Source organism: Acanthopagrus latus, chromosome 2, assembly GCF_904848185.1.
Source record: "Acanthopagrus latus isolate v.2019 chromosome 2, fAcaLat1.1, whole genome shotgun sequence".
Classification (NCBI taxonomy): Eukaryota; Metazoa; Chordata; class Actinopteri; order Spariformes; family Sparidae; genus Acanthopagrus; species Acanthopagrus latus.
This window is the reverse complement of record NC_051040.1, coordinates 27,692,264-27,717,437: the sequence shown is the minus strand read 5'-3', so window position 1 is coordinate 27,717,437 and position 25,174 is coordinate 27,692,264. Positions and strand designations below refer to the sequence as shown.

At 39.9% G+C, this 25,174-nt stretch overlaps 1 protein-coding gene and 1 long non-coding RNA gene across 2 annotated transcripts; one reads left to right on the top strand and one right to left on the bottom strand.

The window, feature by feature from the left end:
* Positions 1-4,660: 4,660 nt before the first annotated feature.
* LOC119010922 lies at positions 4,661-9,226 on the bottom strand. Its single transcript, XR_005072085.1, has 2 exons — positions 6,732-9,226; positions 4,661-6,558 (listed from the first exon to the last, which is right to left on the bottom strand). It is a non-coding gene; the product is annotated as an uncharacterized LOC119010922 (long non-coding RNA).
* Positions 9,227-9,641: 415 nt separating this feature from the next.
* zgc:113279 (uncharacterized protein LOC553749 homolog) lies at positions 9,642-21,337 on the top strand. Its single transcript, XM_037083510.1, has 12 exons — positions 9,642-9,789; positions 9,875-10,049; positions 10,818-10,939; positions 11,323-11,347; positions 11,558-11,604; positions 11,692-11,839; positions 11,936-12,233; positions 13,397-13,502; positions 15,085-15,231; positions 17,319-17,379; positions 18,277-18,440; positions 19,690-21,337. Exons 2-12 carry the CDS (start codon positions 9,887-9,889, stop codon positions 19,720-19,722), a joined length of 1,314 nt encoding a protein of 437 aa, XP_036939405.1. The 5' UTR covers positions 9,642-9,789; positions 9,875-9,886; the 3' UTR covers positions 19,723-21,337.
* Positions 21,338-25,174: the final 3,837 nt, after the last annotated feature.

Here is a 25,174-nt window from a genome sequence, read left to right as displayed (position 1 = left end):
TAGACAGACAGATAGATAGATAGATAGATAGATAGGTAGATAGATAGATAGATAGATAGATAGATAGATAGATAGATAGATAGATAGATAGATAGATAGATAGATAGATAGATAGATAGGTAGATAGATAGATAGATAGATAGATAGATAGATAGATAGATAGATAGATAGATAGATAGATAGATAGATCACTTTATTAACCCCACAGGGGACATCAGGTCATCAGGTACTGGTGAGGGCTAATTAAGTTAATTAAAGACTCTTGGAACACTTTGTTCTACTATGTAATAATAGATACAGCTGCATTTAATGCTGACACTTTGTGTGGGTCACCAGGACTCTTGCAAAGCCAAAGTGCCAGTAGATAACAACCTGGGAATGAGATAATACCCATCTTTCAACTATCCTGTCTTTCTAGAGAATTGCCTTCTTCAGCCTTAAGTAAAAACTGTAAACTGCAAAAAAGAAAAAAAAAAAAAAAGGTTATAGAAGTTATTAAAAAGTTATTTATTAAAATGTTGGTAAGATGAGGAACCTGCCGAGCTAAATTTAAAAAGTATCCAACTGATAAAAATCCCATCTCCTCCTTTCAGCGCCACAGAAACACATGAACACACTTAAGACAGCACAGAAGTAGAAGGGAGATATATGTAAGCAACAATTTAGCTAACTTCAGCAAGGTCTCTTTGCCTTTCAAGTCTAATAAATACATAAATCAACAACTCTGTTAAATGCCTCAATAATAGAAATACAAGCAACACACCCATCAAGAATGTAGTTTAGTCTGGAAGGGCTGCCAAGCGTAACAGTTACTCCTTACTGCTGTAGGTCTGTATGTTGTGGTAACATTAGCCACTGAATGTGTCTGCTGCTGCTGCAGCGGCTCTGTTTGTGGCTCAGAGGTGTCATGATTCCTGTTTGTGTTTGTTCTTGTATCTGGTTTTTGTTTTTTTGTATATGATTCATGACTTTATATCATGTCTTGTTGTGTCCTATGTTTTGTTTTTCCATGTCTTGTGTCTTCTGTTTTGATTTTCCATGCCCTCATGTGTCATTTAAGTTTCTCCTATGTTCTCCCCTCTGGCTCCTTCTGTCTGTTGTTTTGTTCATTACTTGAATGTTTGGCCCTAATGTTCTTGAAAACGTTCTCAGTTAATTATGTAATTTTAATTGGACTATTAACACATGTAAAAGTTTGATATCATCAGTATTCAAATGTCTTTCAACAGAATTATTCATTTATATTCTTTTAGTTAAAACAAGGGTTAGGGTTATGTTTTTTCAATTGCACTTTCCCCAATAGACATTCTGCTAGAACCAAAAAGACAAAAAAATCAACAAAAACTGGTGAATCCCCCAGATATCCCACAGACACTTGTGTTGATCTGATATTTTCATCCTCCTGAATTTATCCCTAACTCTGTCACCCAGATTGTCCATACTGGCATTTTACATGCATATTACATGTCTTTCGATCCCGGGAGTGGGATCTGACTCTGTTGATCTTCCTGAGGTTTCCTCCATTGCTCACCCTGTAGGAAATTCCATCCCATGTAGCCTGTGCTGTAGAATACATATTTAAAAACCCCTTGAAGTAATTTTGTGATTCGTAATATTGGGCTATAAAATGATTTGTTTGATTTTACCTGAATATCATTGAATCATTGATTGTGGTTGCTTGTGATACGGTAAACCTACTAGGCCTATGTGTAAGAATCAGAATGACACTGATGGCCATTAGGGCAACTGCAGACAGCCACCTTGCACAGGAGCGAGCAGCCAGTGGCTAGCCAGCATGGATCTGGCATTAGTAGCTTTGTAGCTGATAAAGTCATTTGCAAACGGCACCCTAGCAAATCAGCCCTAGGACAGCTGGGATGGGTTTATGACATTTAAAAAAAAAAAAAAGTTCTGTTATCTGAGGCCTTAAAAACACCCCCAAAACATTTTCTAAATGTTGCTTTAAGACTGTTCTTTCTTTGTTAACATATCACATCACAGAAACATTTTATTAAAAAAACAAAAAAAACAAACAAAAAAAAACATTCTGTAATCTGAAGCCTGTATAACATCCTGAAAAGATTTTCTGAATGTGATAATGTTATTCCTTTGTGAACATGTAATGTTGTGGTAATTATTTATAAAACAATGTCCCCCAAACATCCTCAGGATGTTGCAGTGAGGATGTTATTCCTTTGTGAACATATCACAATACAGAAACATTTTATTAAAAAAAAGTTCTGTAATCTGAGGCCTTAACAACATCCCCAAAAAATTCCAAGAATTTTACAACTAAAACATCCTTCCTTTGTTAACATATCACATTTCAGGAACATTTTAGAATGTTCTTTTCTGTGATCTGAGGCATCAAAGCACTTTCCGTGTGTAGCTTTGACATTGTTTTTCCTTTGTTAGCACATAACATTGTTGGAACGTTTTATAAAAAAAAATTGTGCTGAAATCTGAGGCTTTAATAACATCCTGAAAACATTTTCCACATGTTGCTTTGACAATGTCCTTCCGTTGATGTCTTGTAACATTGTGGGAATGTTTTATTTAAAAAGATTCTGTAATTGGATACCTTAAAGACATGCCAAACTCCGAAAACAGAGTGTTTGAGAATATTTTTTCCTTGTTATCATCTAACATTGTGGTAATGTTTTAAAGAAGAACATTCTATAATCTGTTTAAGATGTTTATAATCTGTAATCTGAACAACATCACAAAAACATTCCCAGAATGTTGCAGACAAAATGTTCTACCTTTGTTAACATATCACATCACAGGAATGTTCTGTGAAGAATGTTTTGTGAACTGAGGCCTTCAGAACACCCTGAAAATATTTTCCAAGTGTTGCTCACAGAATATGCTTTCTTTTTTATCATATAATATTATGGGAACGTTTTAAAGAAGAACATTCTATATATGTTAACTCAGCAACATCACCAAAACATTTTCAGAATGTTGCAGACAAAGTGTTCCACCTTTGTTAACATATCACATCACGGGAATGTTGTAGAAAAAAATGTTTTGTGAACTGAGGCCTTCACAACATCCTGAAAATATTTTCCAAGTGTTGCTTAAAGAATGTTTTTCCTTTGTCATCATGTAACATTGTTGAAATGTTTTATAACAAACATGATATAGTCTAAGGCCCTAATAACATCCTAAATAGATTCTCCAAATGTTGCTGACAGAATATGCTTCCTTTGTTATCATATAACATTTTGGGAATGTTTTAAAGAAGAACATTCTATATATGTTAACTCAGCAACATCAACAAAACATTCTCAGAATGTCACAAAGTGTTCCACCTTTGTTAAAGTCCGTGTAAAGCAAATTCAGCCATTTTCTTCTGAACACATTAAAAAGGTCATAAATGTATCTCTTTAAAACATGTAAAAAGCATTCAGCCATTTAGAATTTAATTTTGGAGAATTTAATTTTAGGCTCACAAACTGTGTTTCAGGAGTTCTGTGCTCAGAATTTAATGGGCGGTCAGAAAATCATGCAAATCATGGCCGAGTTATGATTTGCATAAACCTGATCCTGCTGCGGAAGCCGTATAAATACACTCAAGTACAGTACGTGGTTTTTCTGCTGGCTCTCCAGTCTTGGATAGTATCTCTTAGAATAGTTTGCAGCTAGCTAACCAGTCAACCAGTCAGCTAAACAGTTAGGTCTCCTCCACATCGCTCCTGCATCTTTCCTGGATGCCACAGTGTGCAGAGTAACAACACCATTAGCTTATTTAAGTTTCCTAAGGATGACAACGTAAGGAAACGGTGGATCGATTTTGTCAAAACGAGCTACTGTGGAGAGTTAAAAATAGACACCAACGCCTGTTTCTGCAGTGTCCACTTAGTTATATATAGTTAACTACAGCGACTGTCACCAGGTGAAGTCTGGATATCTGAAGAGTCTGTTGACGCTGGTCAGTGGGGCCGAACTGACTCTCTCCATCCCGGCTTGCATCCTCCAGTCCTGCCGACAGGACCATAATGCTGGTGGCTCTCATCTCCGCCACCAGCATTATGTGCCCGCCTGCAACCATCCCACCAACAAAAGGTGCTGTCATCCCCCACCGGCCAGACTTAACATTTCGACATTTCCCGGGTTGGGTCGGCACTTGATCAAGCATTTGTGTGCGTGTGTGTTTTTGTGATAACTTCCAGCTACAATACGCGCATCTCTCTCCTCCCTCCGTGTTGTTTGTGCTGCTGCGTGGTTTTACACGTGAGTGAGTGTCCTTGCGCAGAAAACGTGACTTCTCGCACACGTGACGTCACTCCCCGAGATGAAAGAAGAAAAGCTAAAATAAATATTTTTACTGTGGAAAATGACAAAAATAATAATAACGCACAGTGATTTGAATAAGTAATTTTAATTGGATTAGTGGTTTGGAAATATTACGCGTTAGATTACTCCTCTCTGAAAAAAGTGGTCAGATTAGAGTAACGCGTTACCGGCATCACTGATTGTGTAATGTAAGTGCAACGTGGAGCTTGAGAACGTCCGTTATAACAGCCCACGTATTAAAAATATGTCGGGTTTAAACCGGGCTCAGGCTCATAATTACAGTTAATGTGTCGGCCGGGCGGCTCGGACACAACGTGTGCACAGGCTGGGCTCGGGTCGGGTCGGGCTTGATTTTTTTGGGCCACATCTAAGCTCCAAGTGTAAGTCTGAGCGTATGTATGTTATACGTATTTTACATTTTGGCAATTGAATGCATTTTGCTGAAGGTGCAAATCCTGAAAGTGATTTTACACCGTGCACCCTGTCATGCCCATCTGACAGCACAATGATAATCCACAGGTAATATTTCATGTGCACCAATATAGCTATGACAAGGAATTGTATGTAGACTGGGGTTTTACATTTGTGTGTAATGTAAAACATGGACTGTGAGGGACAAGGCCGAGCACTATCAGTGTCTGACTCAGAGGCAGTCTCTAGCTCTGATGGCTCAAACAGGTTGGGCTGGGTCCATCCGATGATGCTGCTAGCTGACATTGTTACTTTACGTCACATCCTTGTACAGTACACGGAGGCTCCCCTCCTGTGTGTGGGCGTGGCTCCAGCGCCTCTGTCTGACACGCCCCCAGCGTTTCACAGCAGAGAGTAGTGATTGTTTTTCCATGATTTTGAGACCTAATTTTATATACTTGGCAATTTTCTTAATCTTTCAAATTTGGCTCAGTGGTAAATGACACATGTTTCTGTGGTATGACAAACTCATAACACAAATTTATTTCTGCTTTACACGGACTTTAAAGAAGAACATTCTATATATGCTAGCTCAGCAACATCAACAAAACATTCTCAGAATGTCACAGAAAAAGTGTTCCACCTTTGTTAACGTATCACATTACAGGAATGTTCTATGAAGAATGTTTTGTGAACTGAGGCCTTCAGAACATCCCGACAACATTTTCCAAGTGTTGCTTAAAGAATGCTTTTCCTTTGTTATCATATAACATTGTTGAAAAATTTTATAACAAACATGATATAATCTGAGGCCCTAATAACATCCTGAAAACATTTTCAAACTGAAGCTTTCGGAATGTTCTTCCTTTGTTTTCCTATAACATTCTTGTAATGTTTTATAGAAGGACAGTCTATAATATGTTACACCCCATATCCCCAAAACGTCCCGAGAACATTACAGCTAAAACTTCCTTCCTTTGTTAACATATCACATTACAGGAACGTTTTAGAAAAATGTTTTGGGATTGTATGCCTTAATAATATTCTGAAAACATTTTCTGCATGTTGCCATGACAATGTTCTTCCTATGTTATCATATAACATTGTAGGAAAGTTTTATAAAAACGGTTCTGTAATCAGAGGCCTTAAAAACATGCCAAAAACATTTTCTAAATGTTGCCTTAAGAATGTTCTTCCTTTGCTATTTTGTAACATTATGGGAATGTTTTACTGAAGAACATTCTATAATCTGTTACTTCAACAACATCACCAAAACATCTTCAGAATGTGGCACCTAAAACATTCTTCCCTTCTTAACATTTAACGCTATAGGAACATTATTTGAAATGATAAACATCCTTAAAATGTTCTCTGAACATTGGATAAAAACATTTTTTTTAAAAACATAATAAGAACTTGTAGGGAATGTTAGCCAATGTTGTGGGAACATTCCCTGCTAGCTGGGGACCTGCCTAGACAGAATAAAAAGCTAGTAACCACAGAGACTGTGATACAATATTTGTTAAACCACCAGATACCTCAGCATTTCAACATTTTGAATTGACATTCACACTTGTTTTATTAATAGAAATGTATGTTAATGACACCCTATTCTCAAACAAATGTGATTGCTTAGGCCTATTGAACAGTTCAGATTCACATCAGTTTCAATCGATTTGGTGCGGCTGCAGACACGAAGCTCACTAAGCCTCCAGGTTATGGCGATGGTTTTTGTTGAAGGTAAGAACAGTTAAACTTGTCACCTGCCCGATAAGGAAGAGTGGAAAGATGAGTGCTTTTCTGCCTCTGACTCTGAGTGATCGCTGTTTAAAGCCTCTGACACTTGCTCTGAAAAGCAGGAATCACAAAAACAACAAACATGAATAGCGGCATTGACACAATAACTCACAGACAGAAAAAGAAAGACAAATCCAAAAAGAAGGACAGACATGGAGATAGAGAAGACAGACATTATTTATTACATTATTACAGACAATAATAAAAAAAACAGACATGGGTACCTGCTTCCTCAACTTGGTTGAGGACAGAGTTTCAGGACGCTTGGCCCTGCATTCCCTTGTATCTGTCTGATGGCGTCTGATCCCTGTAGATGAGTCTCTGCCTTAGATCTGGAGAAGAAAAAGAGATATTCATCTGGCACACCATAGGCCTATTAATGTGCAACCAAGGTTTCCATTGAGGAGAGCGTGTCTGGTGTCAGAAGGACAGGAACTTTCTTGTTTCTTTTCCCTCTTATTTCAATGTGCTGGACACAGGTACTTAGAAGTCCTCAATTTGTTTCAGTTTGCCAGCTTTCTGTGACTGCTGAATTAGTCTCCCAATTACTCACATTTTTGTCCTATGTACTTGTGTTTAGTCTTGTCACATCCATGTTTTGAATACAAATGTCCTCCATTCTCAGAATAATGTTCTCCCCTTTAATGATATCTGTGGATCATATTTTCAAGTTCCCAAACTATTCTGCTAACACCATCTGGGACGGGTTGTGCAAAGGAACAGAGCGACTGGATCCAACTTTTGCCTGGTTTTGTTGAGCTGCATTTTTGAGAGAGCTTGTACCTGAACATGTGCCTCCATAAAAAGAGGAGCCTCACAGTTTATGCAGGGCATGTTGTCACTTGCTTTAACAGGTTTCCCAGTTTGCTTTCTCCAGCGTTCCACTGCCAGGTTTTTGGACCTCAGTATTATGAGCATGGTTCCCTTTGTTTCTAATTAGGTCAAAATGCAATTTTCCTTTCCTTTGACTTTAAAGGAAACATGATTGCTTTTGCTTCTGTTTGTGAATTAAAGGCCTAGCCATTTAATGGCACTGCATGGGGCAGTACAGACAAGAGTGCCTTTTACTGTAAACTCTGGCGCCATCTCTTTTTTTCAGCTCCATTACTGAGACATTTCCCTGGCCAGAGTTTTAGCCGTCTGTGCTATCATTATTTTGATAATGATAGCACAGAAGTACTGGGCAATTGCCTTCTTTTATCAATCATCCATGACTTTCGTTTCTTCTGTTTCACAAGTTGAATCTTGAACTCAGTTTATCAGATCCCTCTGAACTGATTCCATGTATGGATTGTTTTGATGGTAAATATTCATCCCAACTGTCTTATTGATTCATGCCCCACTGAAACTCATGGTTGCTTCTCACCCATGAGACACCTTGGAGATTGTGTCCAGATATTCTTTGGTCAGCTGAAGATCAAATACAAAAGACACTTTAACCAGAAACATTAACCAGGTATTAAATTCTTAAATTGAGAGACCCTCTTGAAACTTGATCTTGTTTTGGATTCAACCAGAGATTTGTTAACAAAAACAAACTGGAAAATGACCAATATAAAGCACCTAAGTAATACATTGAAAAACATGATAGTAAAACATGATTTTTAACTTCCTGAATAATATGTCAAAATGATTCCTTACTTGCTCCTGTTTAAGAAGAGCCTGTGCTTCTTAACTCTAGTGTTGTGAAGTGAAAGTACATGCTTACAAAACAACACTGAACATGTGGTTGGGACCATCTTTTTCCTGTGCTGGACAATTCAAGTTACCATCACACAAACCTGCACATGAAGAAGTACAGAAAAGAAAAATGATGAAAATTGACTCCAGGTCCATTTTCCCTTTGGTAATATGATAACAACTAAAATATGAGGGGCTACACACAGGTAGACAGTTCTTGCCACATGTAGTTTAAGGTTGGACACAACTAGCATTAATTAGGTTACTTTATATGACAGCGCCCCTTGTGGTATAAAGAGCCATAGCCATATCTGTTGTATATTTAACAGAACACAACAAACATGTTTAGTGTCACCATGAAAACCAAGAGAATGTGGTCTGTGTGAGAATACTGTGGAAAATTGAAGGTATTTTAGTAAATTTGGATTTCTGTCACAACTTTCACATGAATATGATACTATGTGCACCTGCATCCATTGTTAATCGTTTGTCCTGATTGCCAGCTGTCACTGCTGCAGCGTTATTTCATAAATCAACAAAAACTAATATTACCTAGACAACTCCTCCATCATCATGGCCAGCATAATAGCTAATAAAACCTACACCTGGACGCTTATCGCGGATCATCACAATACCTATTCCATGTACCTCTTACCGTTACACAGTAACAATAATAACACTCTTTATTAACTTCTATTGACTAATTAATCAATTAAATTTATGAGATGGTCTCATCCATGATAATAAGCCTGCATTTGACCGACTGCGACTGTTTAATTACGTCAAAAGGTGCATGAATTACTACCTCCGGCGCCCAACTTACTATCTCGCATGCGCAAGTTTAAAAAAACAAAAACAAAAAAAAAAAAACAAATAGGATCCATGTCACCTCCAGGGCTCCATAGTTTTGAAAACTTTTAAAAATAAATATGAAAACTAAGCCTTGATGATGTATTTCTATGATAAGACATGATTATTAGTTATTATGAGCTTATTGACATTAGTCTCATATTATTGACTTTTATTTCAGAATTTCTACCTTGTATTTCATGGTTGTGACATGGTGAATATATTTGCCACAGAAAATGTCAGAGCAGAAACTCCTGACTGACTCTGTTACCAGAGCCTGGACATGTTATGTTTTAAATGAATATGTGTTCATAATTTGTTGACTCAGGTCTAAACACAGTGGCTGCTACTGCTCCTGTGACTCAGTGAAGTGTGTTGAGTGTGCAGGACGGTGAAATTCAGGCCCTCACACAGAGTGACTGGCAGGATGAAACTGTACAAGTTAAAGAAACGTGTCACAGGTCACATAATGTAAAAACCTGCGTATACAGAGCGACCTTTGTTTAAGCCATACAACTAAGTAGTATCATAAATTCATGATATTGTAACGTTATATTATATTATATTATCCGCCTCCGTGTCTCTGAGACACGGAGGCGGAGCAGCTATGGGCGTGGCTATGTTCACCTGGGTGCAGTCAGCGTCATGTTCCCAGGCTCCAGGTAACCCGGGCAGACCAGCAGGTGCTGTGAGTCGACGTGCAGCTCCGAAGGAGACCGGCCCAGCCCACAGCAACACACAGGACTCTAGTCGGTATGTTTGTTTTACACTCATAACGCTGTAAGGCCAAACTCCCGTTTGGTCGTTGCTGAATTATGTTTTGTTTTGTTTTTTTCAGTCGTAGTGCAGAATGAGAGGACGGTACAAACGAAAGGACCCGAAAGAAAAGGGTGATACCGTCGACATCGGGGCTGAGCTCTCCCCTCTGCCGGGGGAGCCCGCGGCGGGCCTGGCCGGAGCAGACGCACCTGGTCCCGGTACTACTGCCCAGGATGTGGGCAGTAAGAGAAGAGGTAGGACACTTTGTTCTACCTGTTCACCGTGTGAGGGCGCTACCAACGTGTGTTGAGACTCATATGAAGGGTGCTAAATCATATTTATACAGGAATACATCTAATTAATGATAATAATAGTCCTCGTGGACGTGACGCAGTTCATCAGCAGCTCAAAACGAACGGGAGGTTAAATGAAGTGCTGCCTACAACAGCTCAACACAAGCTGAAAACATTAGAACCTGGAAGTAGAGCACGCCTGTTCTCTCAGTTAGACATGTAGAAAAGCAACAGTGTGTAACTTTTGGCCTTAAAATAACAGCGTCCAAATCGTGTTGTCCCTTCAGGGTAGGATCACATCCTTACACACATGTTTACTTCAACATAGAACACTGTCATGATGTCATGAGTTTAGTTTGTTGTTAGCATCTACGTTACATCTGACAGACTGTTACACACCTGGGACTTGTAGTTGTTTGTAAGTTTGTGGCACTCTATACTGAGGTATTCAAAGCCAGTCTGAGATGTGTAGTTATTAGTAATGTGTACAGCTCAGAGAGTCATGTTTTATTGAATGACTATCTCTATGACAATAAGGTAGTATCCTATCATCTAAAGTAGACCATGTGATATTATGGTCTTATTTAGCAGATGTGTGGCATCAGGCACAGTTTGCCTCTTCCATCAAATGTGGTGCAGCATATCAACAGAGCATATTATGAACCTGTGTATCAAGTCTGGCGTTGTCAGATCCTGCCATAAAGGTTCATCATCCATTGTCAACACTAGGGTCAAGGTGTTCCATTTACGATGGTGAGAAGGTGTACCTGGGAGTCCGCGTCAAAATGCCAGTGAGGGATCTTCTGAGGAACATCCGCCTAGCTCAAGGGGTTGAACCTCAAGATTTTCAGGTAACTTCTGTTTATTTATTTTCATTGCCCAAGTGGCAAACAGATTTTATGTCACTTGGGTTTGTGAAAAAGTGCAAACAGTTTAAACAGTACTATACATTTTTGGGATTTTGGCATTTCAACAAAATCTTTTATTCACTGCAACTCTGTAAGGTTGCTAATTTGTGCAGGTCATAAACAATGTATTGTGAACATGATTTTACATGATATATGTTTTGTGTCATATAAATATCATTATGGTACGCTTGCCTACTATGACACATGAAATGTCCTGGTCCATATTCCAGGGAACTTAAGAAACATAGTAAATACAACTCACACTCATGCAACCTTTTGTTTTTTGTTTTGTTTTTTCATTGAACATCATACATGCGTGAACACAGGACATCTACGGTGACACAGTCGCAGGTCAGTAAAACCGAGATTCGTGGTAATTAAGGTGTGATGTCATGGAGAGGTTTTTATTCTTTTTTAAGAGGTTTATTCTAGATTGTGTGGCTCATGAACCACCAGTAAGACACAAAAGGCTGCAGGGTAACACTGTACTTTTGAGAACATACATTTTAGGAACCTAATGTGCAGTACTCTCTGACTGACACTTAAAATATGCCTCCACAGGAGACAAGAAACGTGTCAAAACTCGCACGGGGCGTCGAACTGCCAAGGTTGGTATTGAAAAACACTATAGGCCCTCTTATATAGTTCCCAAGTCAGATTTATAGAATGCTATAAATACCTGTCTTTGGCCTCAGAAAAAATGCCCCACTAAAAGCCTGGAAGAGCTGGCAATCATCGTTGAGGTACTGGAGGAAGATCTGAAGACGGGCAATAACTACTGTTCACCTCCTCAACCGTTCTCCCCCCCTCACCCTCCAGTGTCTCCCGACTGGTCTCCAACTGGTAATTGGCAGTGCCCAGATCCACATCTATTGTTTGATCTTTAAAGTGATACATGTGTTCACAGCACCTACTTCTACCTCTTATCATCTTGCTAAGGTTCCGGGTACTACAGTGACGAGTCTGATGAAATGATCCCCAGCCCCCAGTCCTACATGACCTACTCGCCGGGCACAGCAGACTACTACCATGCCCTTTCCCCACCTGGCATCATACACAACAGCCCCCAGTTTATTGGAAGAGACAATGGATTGGCGAAGGAGTGGGCCGATCCCCAGAACCAGGACTGGAATCTGAACAGCTCTGCCTTCTTCTGGACACAGCTGCAGAAAGAGGAAAGCCAGCTGAGTGACGTCTCTGATGCTGTACTGCTGGCGACCGATGGACATGGCAGAGCGTAAGTCTGGTGCAAAAATGTCATTGTATGTTTGTGGAGATTACACATCAACTTTTGATAGAGAACTCCATTTATTTTACACATCACAGTCAGTTTACTGGAGTTGGGATGTGTTGTACAAAGTGTAAAATAATTTCTGAGCTCTCCTCTGTTGAGAAACGGCTCCGGACCAGAGCAGAATCTGATGTGACTCCAGGGGTTTATTCCTCTAGAAGGTCTGGGTCTGCACTCACTCTCCTCTTAAGAGCTGGAGACTCTGAGCAGCCCTCAACTATTTTTTTTCCGCCCTGTAAAGAGGCACAGAGCTGCAAAACAGGTCTGACGGACAGTAAATGGCAGTGGAAGAACGAGGGAAGATTGTCACTTAGCAAATCGGTCATGGACGGCGTTATTCTCTTGGATGGATATAAAACAAGTATAAAAATCTAAAATGGGTTGCCAAATATACTTGTGAAGTCTATGTGTGGGAAATAGTGTCTTGCCACATGGAACAGCAGTTTGCAAGAGCTAACATATGTTTTAGATGTACTTCTAAGCCACATGTTTATATTTGTATGTTCAAAGATTTGAGCATTTTGGTAAAAAAATATAGGTCTGGAAAAAGTTACTGTGTAACTGCTTATGTAAGTTTAATTATGCTGTTCTGTGTTTTCTCTTTCTTAATAATGATTATATAATACGTGTTTGATGTCTCATTTTTTTATGGTTCAATGATATGCCTATTCCAAAATCAAGCCTGAACTAGTCTGATCATATTGACACTTTCATTGAAGTAAGCTATGATAAAAATGGTTGAAGAATTAATTACCTCAGGTTCAGGCCCCTGGTGCTATTCCTGCTGGCTCACGGTCATTGCTTACTATGACAATTTAATAGAACACAATGATCAACGATTGTATTGCAACAATAACAAATTAAGTCAAAACTTCTGCTGTGAAAAAGGCTTCTTGTGGTTCAGTTTGTGGCGCTCACTCAAGCCTGCAGGCCCTCTGCAATTAAGTCCCCTTTTCTCAGTTTGTGTTATGAAATAATGAATGACCCAGGTTCAGACTTGTTCTCATCTAACAAAATTGAAGGCTGCCTCTCTGTATGGGTAAGTACCTTTTAGTGTTTTATTGAAGCATTTTTTGTCTCAACATGTGGCGTTGTGCATGTCCATCCAGAGCCCTCCATAAAGCAGCGTGTGTTGGGAAGAGGGCACTGGGCTACGCCATCGCACAACGGTTGGCTGTATTCAACAGACTGGACCTAAAAGACTCTGATGGAATGGTACAGTACATTGACCTCTGAGATTTATATTTACAGTTTGTGTATACTACATATGATGTATTATTTTTCATTAAACTATTCAGCATTATGTCAGAATTAAAGCTCCACCCATGGATATTAGGATATGGATATTGATTCATAATTGATTCATATTTGATCAGCACTGCCTTTTTCATTTTGTGAACAGTGTGCGTTCAGATGCTGCTTCCTTTGAGCCAGTTGGAGATGAATGTCATCTGTTACAATGTTAAAGTGAACTACATGGAGCACAGTTATTCATTTCAAAATAGACGTTTTAGTCAGTTTGAGTTGGCGTAGCAGTTTTAAAGTAGAGCATGGCTTTAACTAGCAGAGGGTTTATTTTTGCAAATTTAAATAATTTGAATGATGCATTCCTGTTGGCTGTCCAATTGTAACACTGGAACTGATATTCCGCCCAGATGATTCAGGTATTTAAGAGCTTTACAGATCCAGTCTGAAGCCTCCCGAACTGCTCATAGGCTCATTGAAGCTGCCTCGATAGTATCAAGCATGTTTAATATTTACCATTTAAAACTGAGACAGTACTTTGCAAGCCAAACCCAAACAGCCAATGAGGGAGGCATGTCCGGAGGCTCAGATCAGGTAAACAATGTTTCCCTTGAGGGTTACTTCAGCTCACATACTACTGTTGACAGAAACTTAAAATTTCTTGTTGAAGAATTGAAAAGCCACGCTGCTGCCTCTCCCCACTCATCCTGACTAGTTAAAACTTCTGTGTTTTTTGTCTCTGTGTCATGTTAACACAGCAATTTATTGCACCACACCGACCTCCATTTTGTTTGATCTGCTTCCCCATGAGGTCATGTGAGAGAGATCATGTCCGAGCCCAGATTCAGTCTGCAGGGCCATGAAGCCAGAGTTCTGAGGCCCCACCCACGCTGCTGCGGGGTGGTGTTCACGTTTATTAAAATGTTATTCAAACATTGATTGTACTATATTTACCTGACTAAATTGAATGTGCACTTCCTTGTTTCCTCTTCAACAAGCCTGCCAAGTGTGAAGTAGGTCAGATGAACAGTTCTCAAGATATGTAACAGTGAGACAGACTAGACAGATTAGTCATTTGGGATTAACAAGTCTAAACAAATTAAGTCCTCAAGCAAACTAAAAACATTACAGTCGGTTTAATCATATTGTATCCTTGAGTCTTCAATTACTGGAGGTGGTGACACCTCGCGAAACGGCAAATTGTCACTGATGCTTCTGTAATTACAATTAGAGATGTTCTGTGACTTCCAGTGTTGGCTTTTAGAGCAGGGCAGAAGAACTTATTTCAGGTGTGTAACGTTAAGCAGAGCTAACAGAGCTAACTGGGAAGTAGAAGGGTACCATTTCTAAATTGCGTGGTCTCGGATCAGTGCTTAGACTAGCATACTTACATTTCCGATACTGGTATAGGAATCAAAACAACTCATTTACACTGGTGTTCAGCATTGGTGTTGTCATGCATGTTTATTATTCAGTGTCTGATGTAAGATAAAAAAAAACACATTTATATCTTTCGCCACCGTTTGACCAGTTTACGGCCCTCTGTTCACAGACCCCCCTCCTCCATGCTGCAAAGAACAACCACCACCTGATGGTGGCAGATCTTATCCGTATGGGCGCCAATGTCAATGAGACAAACAACTTAGGGAAGTCCTGTCTCCACCTGAGTGCTGAGAAAGGCTACATCAGAGTCCTGGAGGTTAGAGCTTTTCTTTTTTTTTTCTCTGCTGCTCAAAATGTGTTAAAGACTGGTCTCTGTGTTTTAACATTACATGTGACAGATGCTGTTTCAGACAGCACTGGTGGGATTTGGGCAAAACAAGTGAAAAATGCAGCTCATCATCGAGTTCCAGCATTTTAGAAACAACAGAGATACAACATAAATAAACGTTATCAGGTGATGCCTTTGAAAAGCTGGCGTTCATTGACCTAGAGAATGAGGGTGTGGTTAAAACGTGTTCACTGTTCCTTTTTTCTTCATAACAGAAATGTCTTTGTGCAAATCACAAGTACTGTTTCCATATCATACAACAAGCATCAGTACCCCCCATGTCACAAGATATTGGATATTATGCTTTCCTCTGATCCAGACGAGGTTTTTAGGTTATTCGGCCACATTGTTTTTAATATCAAGAAGGTGTCATCCATACCAAGTTACAGATTAAAGCCTTCAAACAGGTCAGAAGACGAGCTCTGACAGAAACCAGCACAGCTGGTTTTGTAAGACACACCAACTGAGTGCAGCCTGCCATGTCGTGTCATCCAGACATTGTTCACTGTGGTCCGAATGTAAAGTATTCCACCAGCGTCATGTGCTGAGTGAGCTCATTTCAAGATTTTGTATGATGAATGACTCATGCCATGTGTGCTATGGACAAGGAAGAGTATCAGTATAGTAAATACAGTCAGTTGTGTACCATTACATGTTAAAGGGTATGTGATGCTAGAGTGTATTCAGCTCTTCCTTTTCGTCAAGTGTAGTCATTTCAGGTGTTATTGGGCGAGGCTAAATAGCAACTTGGGTAACCTGTCATTATGGGACACGATAAATGTTTCTTTGGAACTGTGTTCACTTTTTGGAATTGTGTCAACACGTGCCGTTGATGTTTTGTTAAGACTGAAATGTTTGTCTGTCGTGTGAGAACTTGTAATGTCATGTGCTGATTCCCTCATGATAGACTATATCTGCAAAACTTAGATGATGAATTAATTAATTAACTCGGGGGGGGGGGGGAAATCATCTGCAATGGAATATGAATATTCATTACCATTTTCAATTCCATGGGGGAAAGTCAACACAACATTGAGGGCATGACAGATATTTACTAAAAGAGTAATATAACAAGGCTGTAACATTACAAGGAGATACAACTTTTCATTCTTGACTAGGAACAGAGAACAGCAGAGAGACTGTAGTATGCACTTGATGGGAAATATTTTTAGAAACTTCTGACCAAGCCGTTAAAAATTATGTTTGTGTGTTGCTGTCAGAGAAAAGGGAGGGTAAGAAAATGCAGCAGGGACTGTATGAATACTACAGAAAATGAGTACTGTGCCACAAATATTGAGTATCAGTATCAAATGTGAGGATTTAATTGATTTACTGAACATATTTTTTGTTTGTTGGTAAAAACAAGTATTGTGAAGATGTCACTTATGGGTCAGGGACATTGCAAGGGCTTTTTTTTTTAAATAAATAAATAAATAAATAAAATAGACTAAACTATAATCCTTAAAAAAATTGGCAGAAGTATTGACAGTGAAAAATAATCTTTAGATGCAGGACCATACACATTATCATGCATTATCTAACCAGGAGATACCTGTAACTCCACAGCAAGACAGCAAGTTCAGATTAGGCGGTGGTTTCGTGTTTCCTGAATTTGACACATTGCTAAAACATTATTCAACATGTCAGAGCAAGTAAATGTTACTTAATTTAATCTTTTGCAACCTCAACACAACACGTACAATGCTGCAGCTTTGTTGATGTGGGTCAACTTTGACAATGTCAGAGTGCAGTGTTGCAGAGACACATTAGACACAGTTGGCACAGTTCACAATGAAACAGTTGATTCTCTCTGTAATCTACATCACTGGAAACACTCTGGACTGACGTTGTCCGACAGTCTCCTCCCTGCAGGACCACCACAGCTGTGGTACCTTGCAGAGCCATACGGCAATAGTTTTGCTGGTGCCCAGTTACAAATAACCCTGTGTGGTGCTCTTTGAGGTCATGGCTCAAATGACCTTACATCCTAAAGCAGTATGTATGTTTTCTTTTAGGTTCTAAAACATGCAATGATGGATGGTGTGTATGTTGACGTTGAAGCAACTGATAACTCTGGTAAGAATCTTTAAAATCCTAATAATAATGATCATGAGCTGTATTTCTGTAGCTCTTCACCAAAATGTGGATTACAATGTACTTATCAAGTGGAGTGAAATGGAATTTGATGCATGTTTACATATTAAGATACATATAATTGTAAAAATAATAAACAATATTGTAAACAGTGATCTGACATAATTTATCATATTGGGAATGAAAGCAGGAGTGGCAGAATAGAGTGACATCCAGCATCTGTGTGAAGAAGTGACCCAGCCAAAAAGGAAGAACCCTCAGCCTCTCACACAGCCCTGGTTCATGTAGTGAAAGTGTTTAAAGTAAAGCAGCCGTCCTCCTGATAAATCCTGAGCTTCATCAGAGCTGTCCAAAATACTAACTCAAGAAGAAGCAAGTTTAATCCTGCTTGTTATAGAGTTTCCTCTGTCCTGTCAAGATTACAGCTAAAGTTTTTAGTGTTGCTGCTTAAATGCTCGATGATATTTGCCACAGTAACTTTACTGCACACTTGAATCTGTTTATAAGGACAGAAAGAAGCCTTTTTGATCACTAAAGCAGAGTGTTCACATAATGTGAATCCGTCCATGTAGGCACATAATACTATCTCTGTCATATATCCTTAAAATAGCAGGGAAACACTGCGCATTTGACTTCAGACCAGCTTCTTGTTGAGCTATGGTGCAGTCACTTTCTGCTATCTCAAGATAGCAGTGCGCCTGACCACACCTCATTTTAAGAGGGTTGGGTGAAAGTACATTTGCGCCACACACAACGTGGCCACTGGGCATGAAAATGACAACTGCATCGGTCAGAATCTAGCAATGACACGTCCAAAGAGTTAGGTGAATGTCAAGTAAATGAAAATACCAAAAGCCAAATGTTTGTGTGTGTTCACAGGAATGAGTGTCCTCCAGTGTGCTTCTGTGGCTCTGAAAGCTACAGTACGTGAGTTGGAAAACAGTACAAGTCCAAATCACACCAGGCTCCAGACACTCCGTCAAGAGCAGATGATGGAGACCCTGGAGTGCCTTCTGCAGATGGGCAGCTACCTTCATACCATGGTATGACACTGAAATTGACCAACACGATTTGTCAACTTTTCATTTTCATATCCAAGATTATTAGATCATGTTAGAACATTAGAGCTACGTTTGATTTGCTATTTTGAAGGAAATTATGTTGAATGACATGTGATCAAAGTAGTCAGCACTATAACATCACTCGCTGCACATTTAGACCAGCGGACTCCTGCAACAGCTGTAGTCAGGAGACATTTAACATTGCTGAGGGCATCATTTACACACGTCACGTGTTTGTTGTTCATCTTTTAGGCGTGGCAGCAAATGGTTAAGAGAGTGAACAAATTATGAGTCAACATGAGTTGTGAACTTGGAAAACAATATGCTCCTATTGTCTACTGACAAAGCTGTAGGTCTAGTTCCGCCCTGTTCCCTTGTGGTTATTGTAAGTATGCTGGTATGCCTCTGAAGTGTAATGCAGGGCTATTTTTGCCAGCAATGGTTGTCAAGGTCCGCACACTGAAGATGAGGAAACCTAAAGATGACTCGAACAGCACAGCCATTTCACTCAACTTTTCATTGGTCTATTTTTAGATGTACTTGCTATCAGTACTAAGCTAGTAGGACTCCTTTAGGGACTCAAATATTTCAATGTGGCCTTTCTTCTGACACCTAATTCAGGCCAAACATTTGTTTCACTAGTGGTAAGGAGGTCAGAAAAGTTCTCTCTCTTAACAACCCATCCAGCCAGTACGCTCATTGTTTGGTAACAATTATTACAAAACAGACAAGACTGCTAACAAGGCAACAAACAAGTCTGTTTGTTTGTTCAGAATTCTATCCAAGCATTTAACACTGGCCCAAACAAACTGTTCCCCAAAAAGATTGGGATTAACAAATGTGTGTGGCAGCATCTATATTAATATGTCTTGCACCTAGCTAATATTGTTGACCAAGTTCTTCACTGTAACAAGTATCCAGTACAGATGCCCTAGTTTTTACAGGTTATCCTCATTGGATAGCAGACTGACCCTGAAGAAGTCCTAATGCTCTTCTATAAATAGTTTTCTATTAAATAATGAATACAGCAACTTCTGATAAACCATAATCAATTTCAGGCTAAAAGAACTTTATTAGTCCCACCCACACCCATTCTGAGTAGAAATATGGATTCACTTAATTTGGTTGGTTGAACAAATATCCTTAATATTTAGGCATCTAGAGACTTTGTGCAGAAATTCCCCCTGTATTTTTTGATTGCTGACTGATTTTTTTACCCTCTCTTTCTCAGGGGAGCCGGAGTATGCAACCTAGATTTGGTTGAGCACCTGGCCCATCTGCCCGGCAGGGCTTTTTTGGAACCCGACAGTAATGTTCTGAGTTGGTTAAGGCTTGAATTTGTCATAGGGAGAAAAGAACCTCAGTAATTGTGGTCTTTTTTCTGAGCATGAGTTCAGGTCTGTTATGTAAAGCATCTGAGGTTTTGTGTGTGGTAAAAATGCCTGACTTGCAATCAGGTATTTATTATAACCTGCACAGAAACATCAGGTGCCCATTAGTTGGTTTCTGTGAAACTTCCATTGTTTGTTACATTAGAGTAACAAGTGTGTCTGTCACAACCCACATGTAATCCTATGAAAATATCTTTGAAAATTTGACAGCGTGATTAGAAAATATGGACTTTTTCATAAAAGTTTTAAGGCTCCATAAGTGTTAGATAAAAGTCCAGTCCTGTAAATTTGTAGCGGGGGGTTTGGCATCTTTTAAAGGACATAACACGTTTTAGTAAGCAGTGTATGGTGACAATATTGAGACACTGTTGTATCCCATGTAAAGTTTTTAAAAAATAGTAGTTGTATAATATTACTTTGTAACATTTATCAGGTGTTCTTGGGAACTTTGGTATTTTTTGTGAGAACAATTGTTTTCAGAGAAATGCATGTTTTATTGTGATTTTAAGTATTGTGAGTATCATATTCTGGGTTCAGCTGCTCAAGCAAAGATGCTGTTTTAAGGTTTAAGAAGTTATATGGTTTTACTATTGATAAAGATGAGAATATTTTTGAAAAACAGATGGTAATTAATAGCAAAGACTAGTTTATATGCATTTTGATACTGTATAAAATAGGTTTTATAAAAGTAATCAGCAACTTGTTTACTTGTGTGTTAGTTGGCAGTATCTCACATATTCATGCATGCTATCTTCTCATAAAATGGAAGACTATATCATAGGAGAGACAGTCAAGACAGTCCTGTTCAGTCCTGTTCTGAAAGTATATTTGATAGTTTATCCACCTGTAAGTGAAACATGAATGACTGCTTGAAGCCTTTACAGTGGTAAGAAGGTTAAAACTGTCTCATGTGTTTTGCTGGGTTGGGGAATCTAGTTGATATTTGTGTTATAAGCGCTTTCTATCATGAAGCAGAACATGTGATGTCCACGATGTCACCATTGTTTCCTTCAGATCGTGTTTGACTTACACTATAAATCAGTGCACAGACTTCCGCACAGAAGTCTTCAGTCATCATTTCAACCAAAGGGTTTCTAAATCTAATAACTAATAAATGGCAGGATTTGATTTGATCAGTACCAATTATTAAGATAATGTTATTCACGATCTTCAGAGATGAATGGATTGACCGGTGGCCAGCTAGCATCCGTAGCCTGACGTGTGTGACACTAGTCTGCCCACAGAAATACAACATCACAAACGTACATACACAAAGGGAACATCTACTGCAAGCGGCTGTTTGCTGTGTTATTGTACCGTGGTTGTTCAACAGGTTATAACGTTTTAAAAATGTTGTTGTCTCAGTGTATATTGATTCATAATGGTGGTGGGTATCACATGTCAGTATGTCAGTATCACAATTCATGCCCTGTAAGAGTATGTGCATCATCATCTAAAAATGATGAATAAACTAAAAAGTTAAGTAAACAAGTCTGCTTCAGCTTTTTTTTTTGTTTTGTTTTGGGGTTTTTTGTTTGACCTGAAGGTGCCAATCTCTGGGTTACATAAGCTCTTTTTATATTGTTACACAAGCACATGGAAAACAAAATCCTAACTAGATGATACAAGATACAGTCTAGCGAATGGTTTCACGCAACACAGTTTATGTTTTTGGAGTAAATGATGAAAAGCGTGCATCAAACGTGCCATAACTACGTCACCAGGATCAACTGTTGACCACTCTTGATTGAGCCCACTCTTCGGCCTGAATAACAGACATTAGAGCAGGGGAAGAGTACATTCCTCAAGCTGTCGGACTCTCTCGTGTGTCTCTGAAGTATCACCCAGATGTGTCGGGGCTTGCTGGGTAGATGAGTACTCACAGCAGCTGCGGGGAGAGATTTGTTTCTTGCCAATGTTTTATGGAAAACAGCATTTTCTTGGAAGGGTGCACTGAAGTCCTCTTTCTCAACAAATAACATAATATTACATAACAAGATCATTTGCCAAATGTTACGTGACTGTTATCTGAGATCAAGCCTATTCACCAATTTACACTCCTCATGGATTGCTCATCCTCCTTGGGCGTTCGATAACTTCATGATAGTAACCACCACAAAACAAAATGAGAGGTGAGTAATAAATTGCCAGACATGAGCCAACAATTGAAGAAAACGGTGCACAAATCTGATCTAATTCATCAGAGAGGCAGAAGAAGTTTGCATGTGATGATGCATGCTTGTCTGTGTGTTCAACATCTGAAAAAAACAAGAGGTGGGGCCCGAAGAATGTATACGTTGTTCACCTTAGGGGCAAAGAAAGTTTTGAGGTCGTCAGACTAGTTCCATACTTTAGTTTGGTGAGAACTGCTGGAACTGTTGTTGTGGAAGGACAACTTGTGCTATGTGCGTTACAACATAAGATAAAAATAAGAATGTTGAGTATGTGTCCTCTTTCATAGAACTTTTGTTGTTGTATTATTATCTTTACTGACCTTGTTTGTGCTGTGCTCCAAATGCAACGCAGTTAACTCGACTTGTCATACAGGCCACTGGGTAATAAACTCACCCAGTAATTAGATGAAATGGAAAAAAAAGCCCCAGCTAGTGATGTTCAAGCAGGTGAGAACAAATCCCTGCTATGACATCAGTGATGTGGGTGTGGCCAGAGGGTTTCAACCCACAGAGAGCTGAGCAGGAGTACTTTCCTGTCCCTTGAACATGTGACATCGACATGTCATTGTCCTGAAAATGTCACCCACCCCCCTGCTTCCAAACACCACCTCTCCCTGGCGGTGCTCTGAGCAGAGTCAGCTAGCAGAGCTAACTTGTAGCTACAGCTAGTAGCTTTCAGGAAACTCAGAAGATTCAATTCAAGATTCAAAGTGTTTAATGTCATGTGCAGAGTAAGGACACAAATTTCTCTCTTTGCTGTCCACGGAATGCCGACAATATACAAACGACAACTAAAATATGCAAAATAATGCCATTTTAAAAGGCAGCATGTGAAAAAGAAATAATCCAGCCCTGCCTTTAAAGTGTCACCCACTGTGATCCTGCCCGCTCACTGGAGTGGCATAGTGCAGACACAAGTGATAGGTGGGTGTAGTGGCTGAGACACCATCCACCCTGTTATATATCACTGTAACACCAAAATGATTTTGAGAATATATTTTAAGAACCAATTATTGTGCCATGAAATGTTAAACTCCTGACAGAAATTAGAGTTGCATCACTTGTCTGTTCTTCGGCATCTCCACCCCCACAACTCAGCCGGCGTCTTTAACCCCAGCCCCCACCCTCATACATACTGCGCCTCCTCCACTGGCTGCATATATCTGCTCATAATGAATTTAAACCCTCCTTGCTGGTGTACACACAGCCTCCAACAGGGCTGCAGGCCATTCTGCAGCACTGAGCTCCAGCTCATCCTCTGCTCCCCACATCACTGGAGTCTCACTGAGGACCCTCCACCCCCCCCCCCCCCTTGCATCACATTCCCTCTCCCACATCGTCCTCACCCACTGGCTCTAATGTGATCCTGTGCTGCTTTCGTCTTGCCTCCTGTTTGTTTCGCCAGTCCGTCTCCATGTCCACTCACAGGGATCTCAATACGTACTGAGCATGTCAATTCATAGTTCGTTCCTGCCAATCACAAATCCTCACTGATGACTGGGAGGCCACGTTTTTGTCCATTAGCTGGAGCTGTGGCCCCCTGTTCTCTGTTAAACACTACTACTGCAACTACTCTATGCAGATTTGCTGTCTGCATTCACACTGGAAAACTGCCCAAACCCAGGAAAGTCAAAGATTTCTATTTGAGACGACTAGCGATGAACACAGCGGACCACGATGCAATGCACAAAAGAAATTGCGGAGCTGCTCACAGTTGGGCAGCGTGACAACAAGTTGTGGACAAAAGTTGACCTTGAGACAAATGTATGTTACCAACTGCTGTTTCCAGGGTCAAGACTGAGGCTTTGTTTTCTTTCTTCTTCTTCAGTGTCTCAAGGTTACTGCTCCGTTTACATTCATCTGTGCATGTGTTGCATCATTCCTGTCATCCAGAGCAGCAAATTAGCTTCTTGTTTATATATTTACAGCAAAACTGTGTTGTGTGTTGTTGCGTGTGTGTTGAAGGCTCATCTTTTCATCAGGTTGCTCACTCATTGCGTGTTTGTTGTCAGTATGAAATGAAGTTTCTAATGTTACTTTCATCAACACTCTTCTCTCAGCAAAACCATCAGGTAGATTCCTCAGTGAGCTCAAATGAATGATACAGCTGCTGGGCTTCCTCCGCTGCACAGACACTAAAAAATGTTGATTTCAGTCACCTGTATTATCACTTTGACCTATTAATGGCTTAATCGATTTCCCTGACATTTTGTGTGAGAAGAAGATTTTCAGGTGACTTTTGTCTTTTGAGTGATTTTAATATTTTAATATTTCGACCGCCTCAACTTTGATCAGCTGAAGTAATGCCTTGTTTCCTCTCTGCTGCCCCCAGGACATGCTTCACTTTTTTTCTGTTGTTTGGCAGTAGTTGCAAAAAGTTGTGTTCAGTTCACTCCTTCAGCATGTCGGTGCACAGCTCATCATTATCACATCACTGGGCACAGCTGCACATCAGTGTCAACTTAAAGCTATGTTATGTTCATGGGGCAGAGCACACAGGGCTGTGTGAATCCAACCTGTGTGCCCTTCCCCTGCATGTCATCCCCTCCTCCTCTCACATCTCCATGTCCTGTCATACCTCAAGCTGTCCCATCTAATAAAGTCATAAAAAAGGTCAACAATAATTACAATACATTCAGGCAGATGTGTATAAATCATGCAAATGCTGGATGTGTTGCACCTTCACGTTGCTTGAGGTTGAATCTCTTCAGGGTTCTGTTGTGACAGCACTGTGCTTATGCTTATGGCTTCTGCTTAGGTTCAGGCACAAACAGCACTCTGTTGGGGTTAAGAAAACATCACTCGGGCAGTGATGACTAGCCAGTATGACCAATCGCAGTCTGACACAACCGTGACCGTCCCTGATTGCCACATTTACTGTGAAATCTGACACATCGTGCCCCACCTGTTACCCTCCTGTTAGTTTCACACACAGCACACTGGATGAGGTGGATTCATTTCATATCTGGTTGGTTTTTGAATGCTCCCACACCGTCAGACATTGAAACGGTTCCTCAGAAGACACTAAGTGATGTGATGTGCCTTGTTCTCCTCCCAGGACTGTAATGAACAAGGGCCAAAGTGTTGCTCATTTTTTTATTGGTGTGACACACAACACATTCATACACTGACTGAAAATCAGCATGCAAGC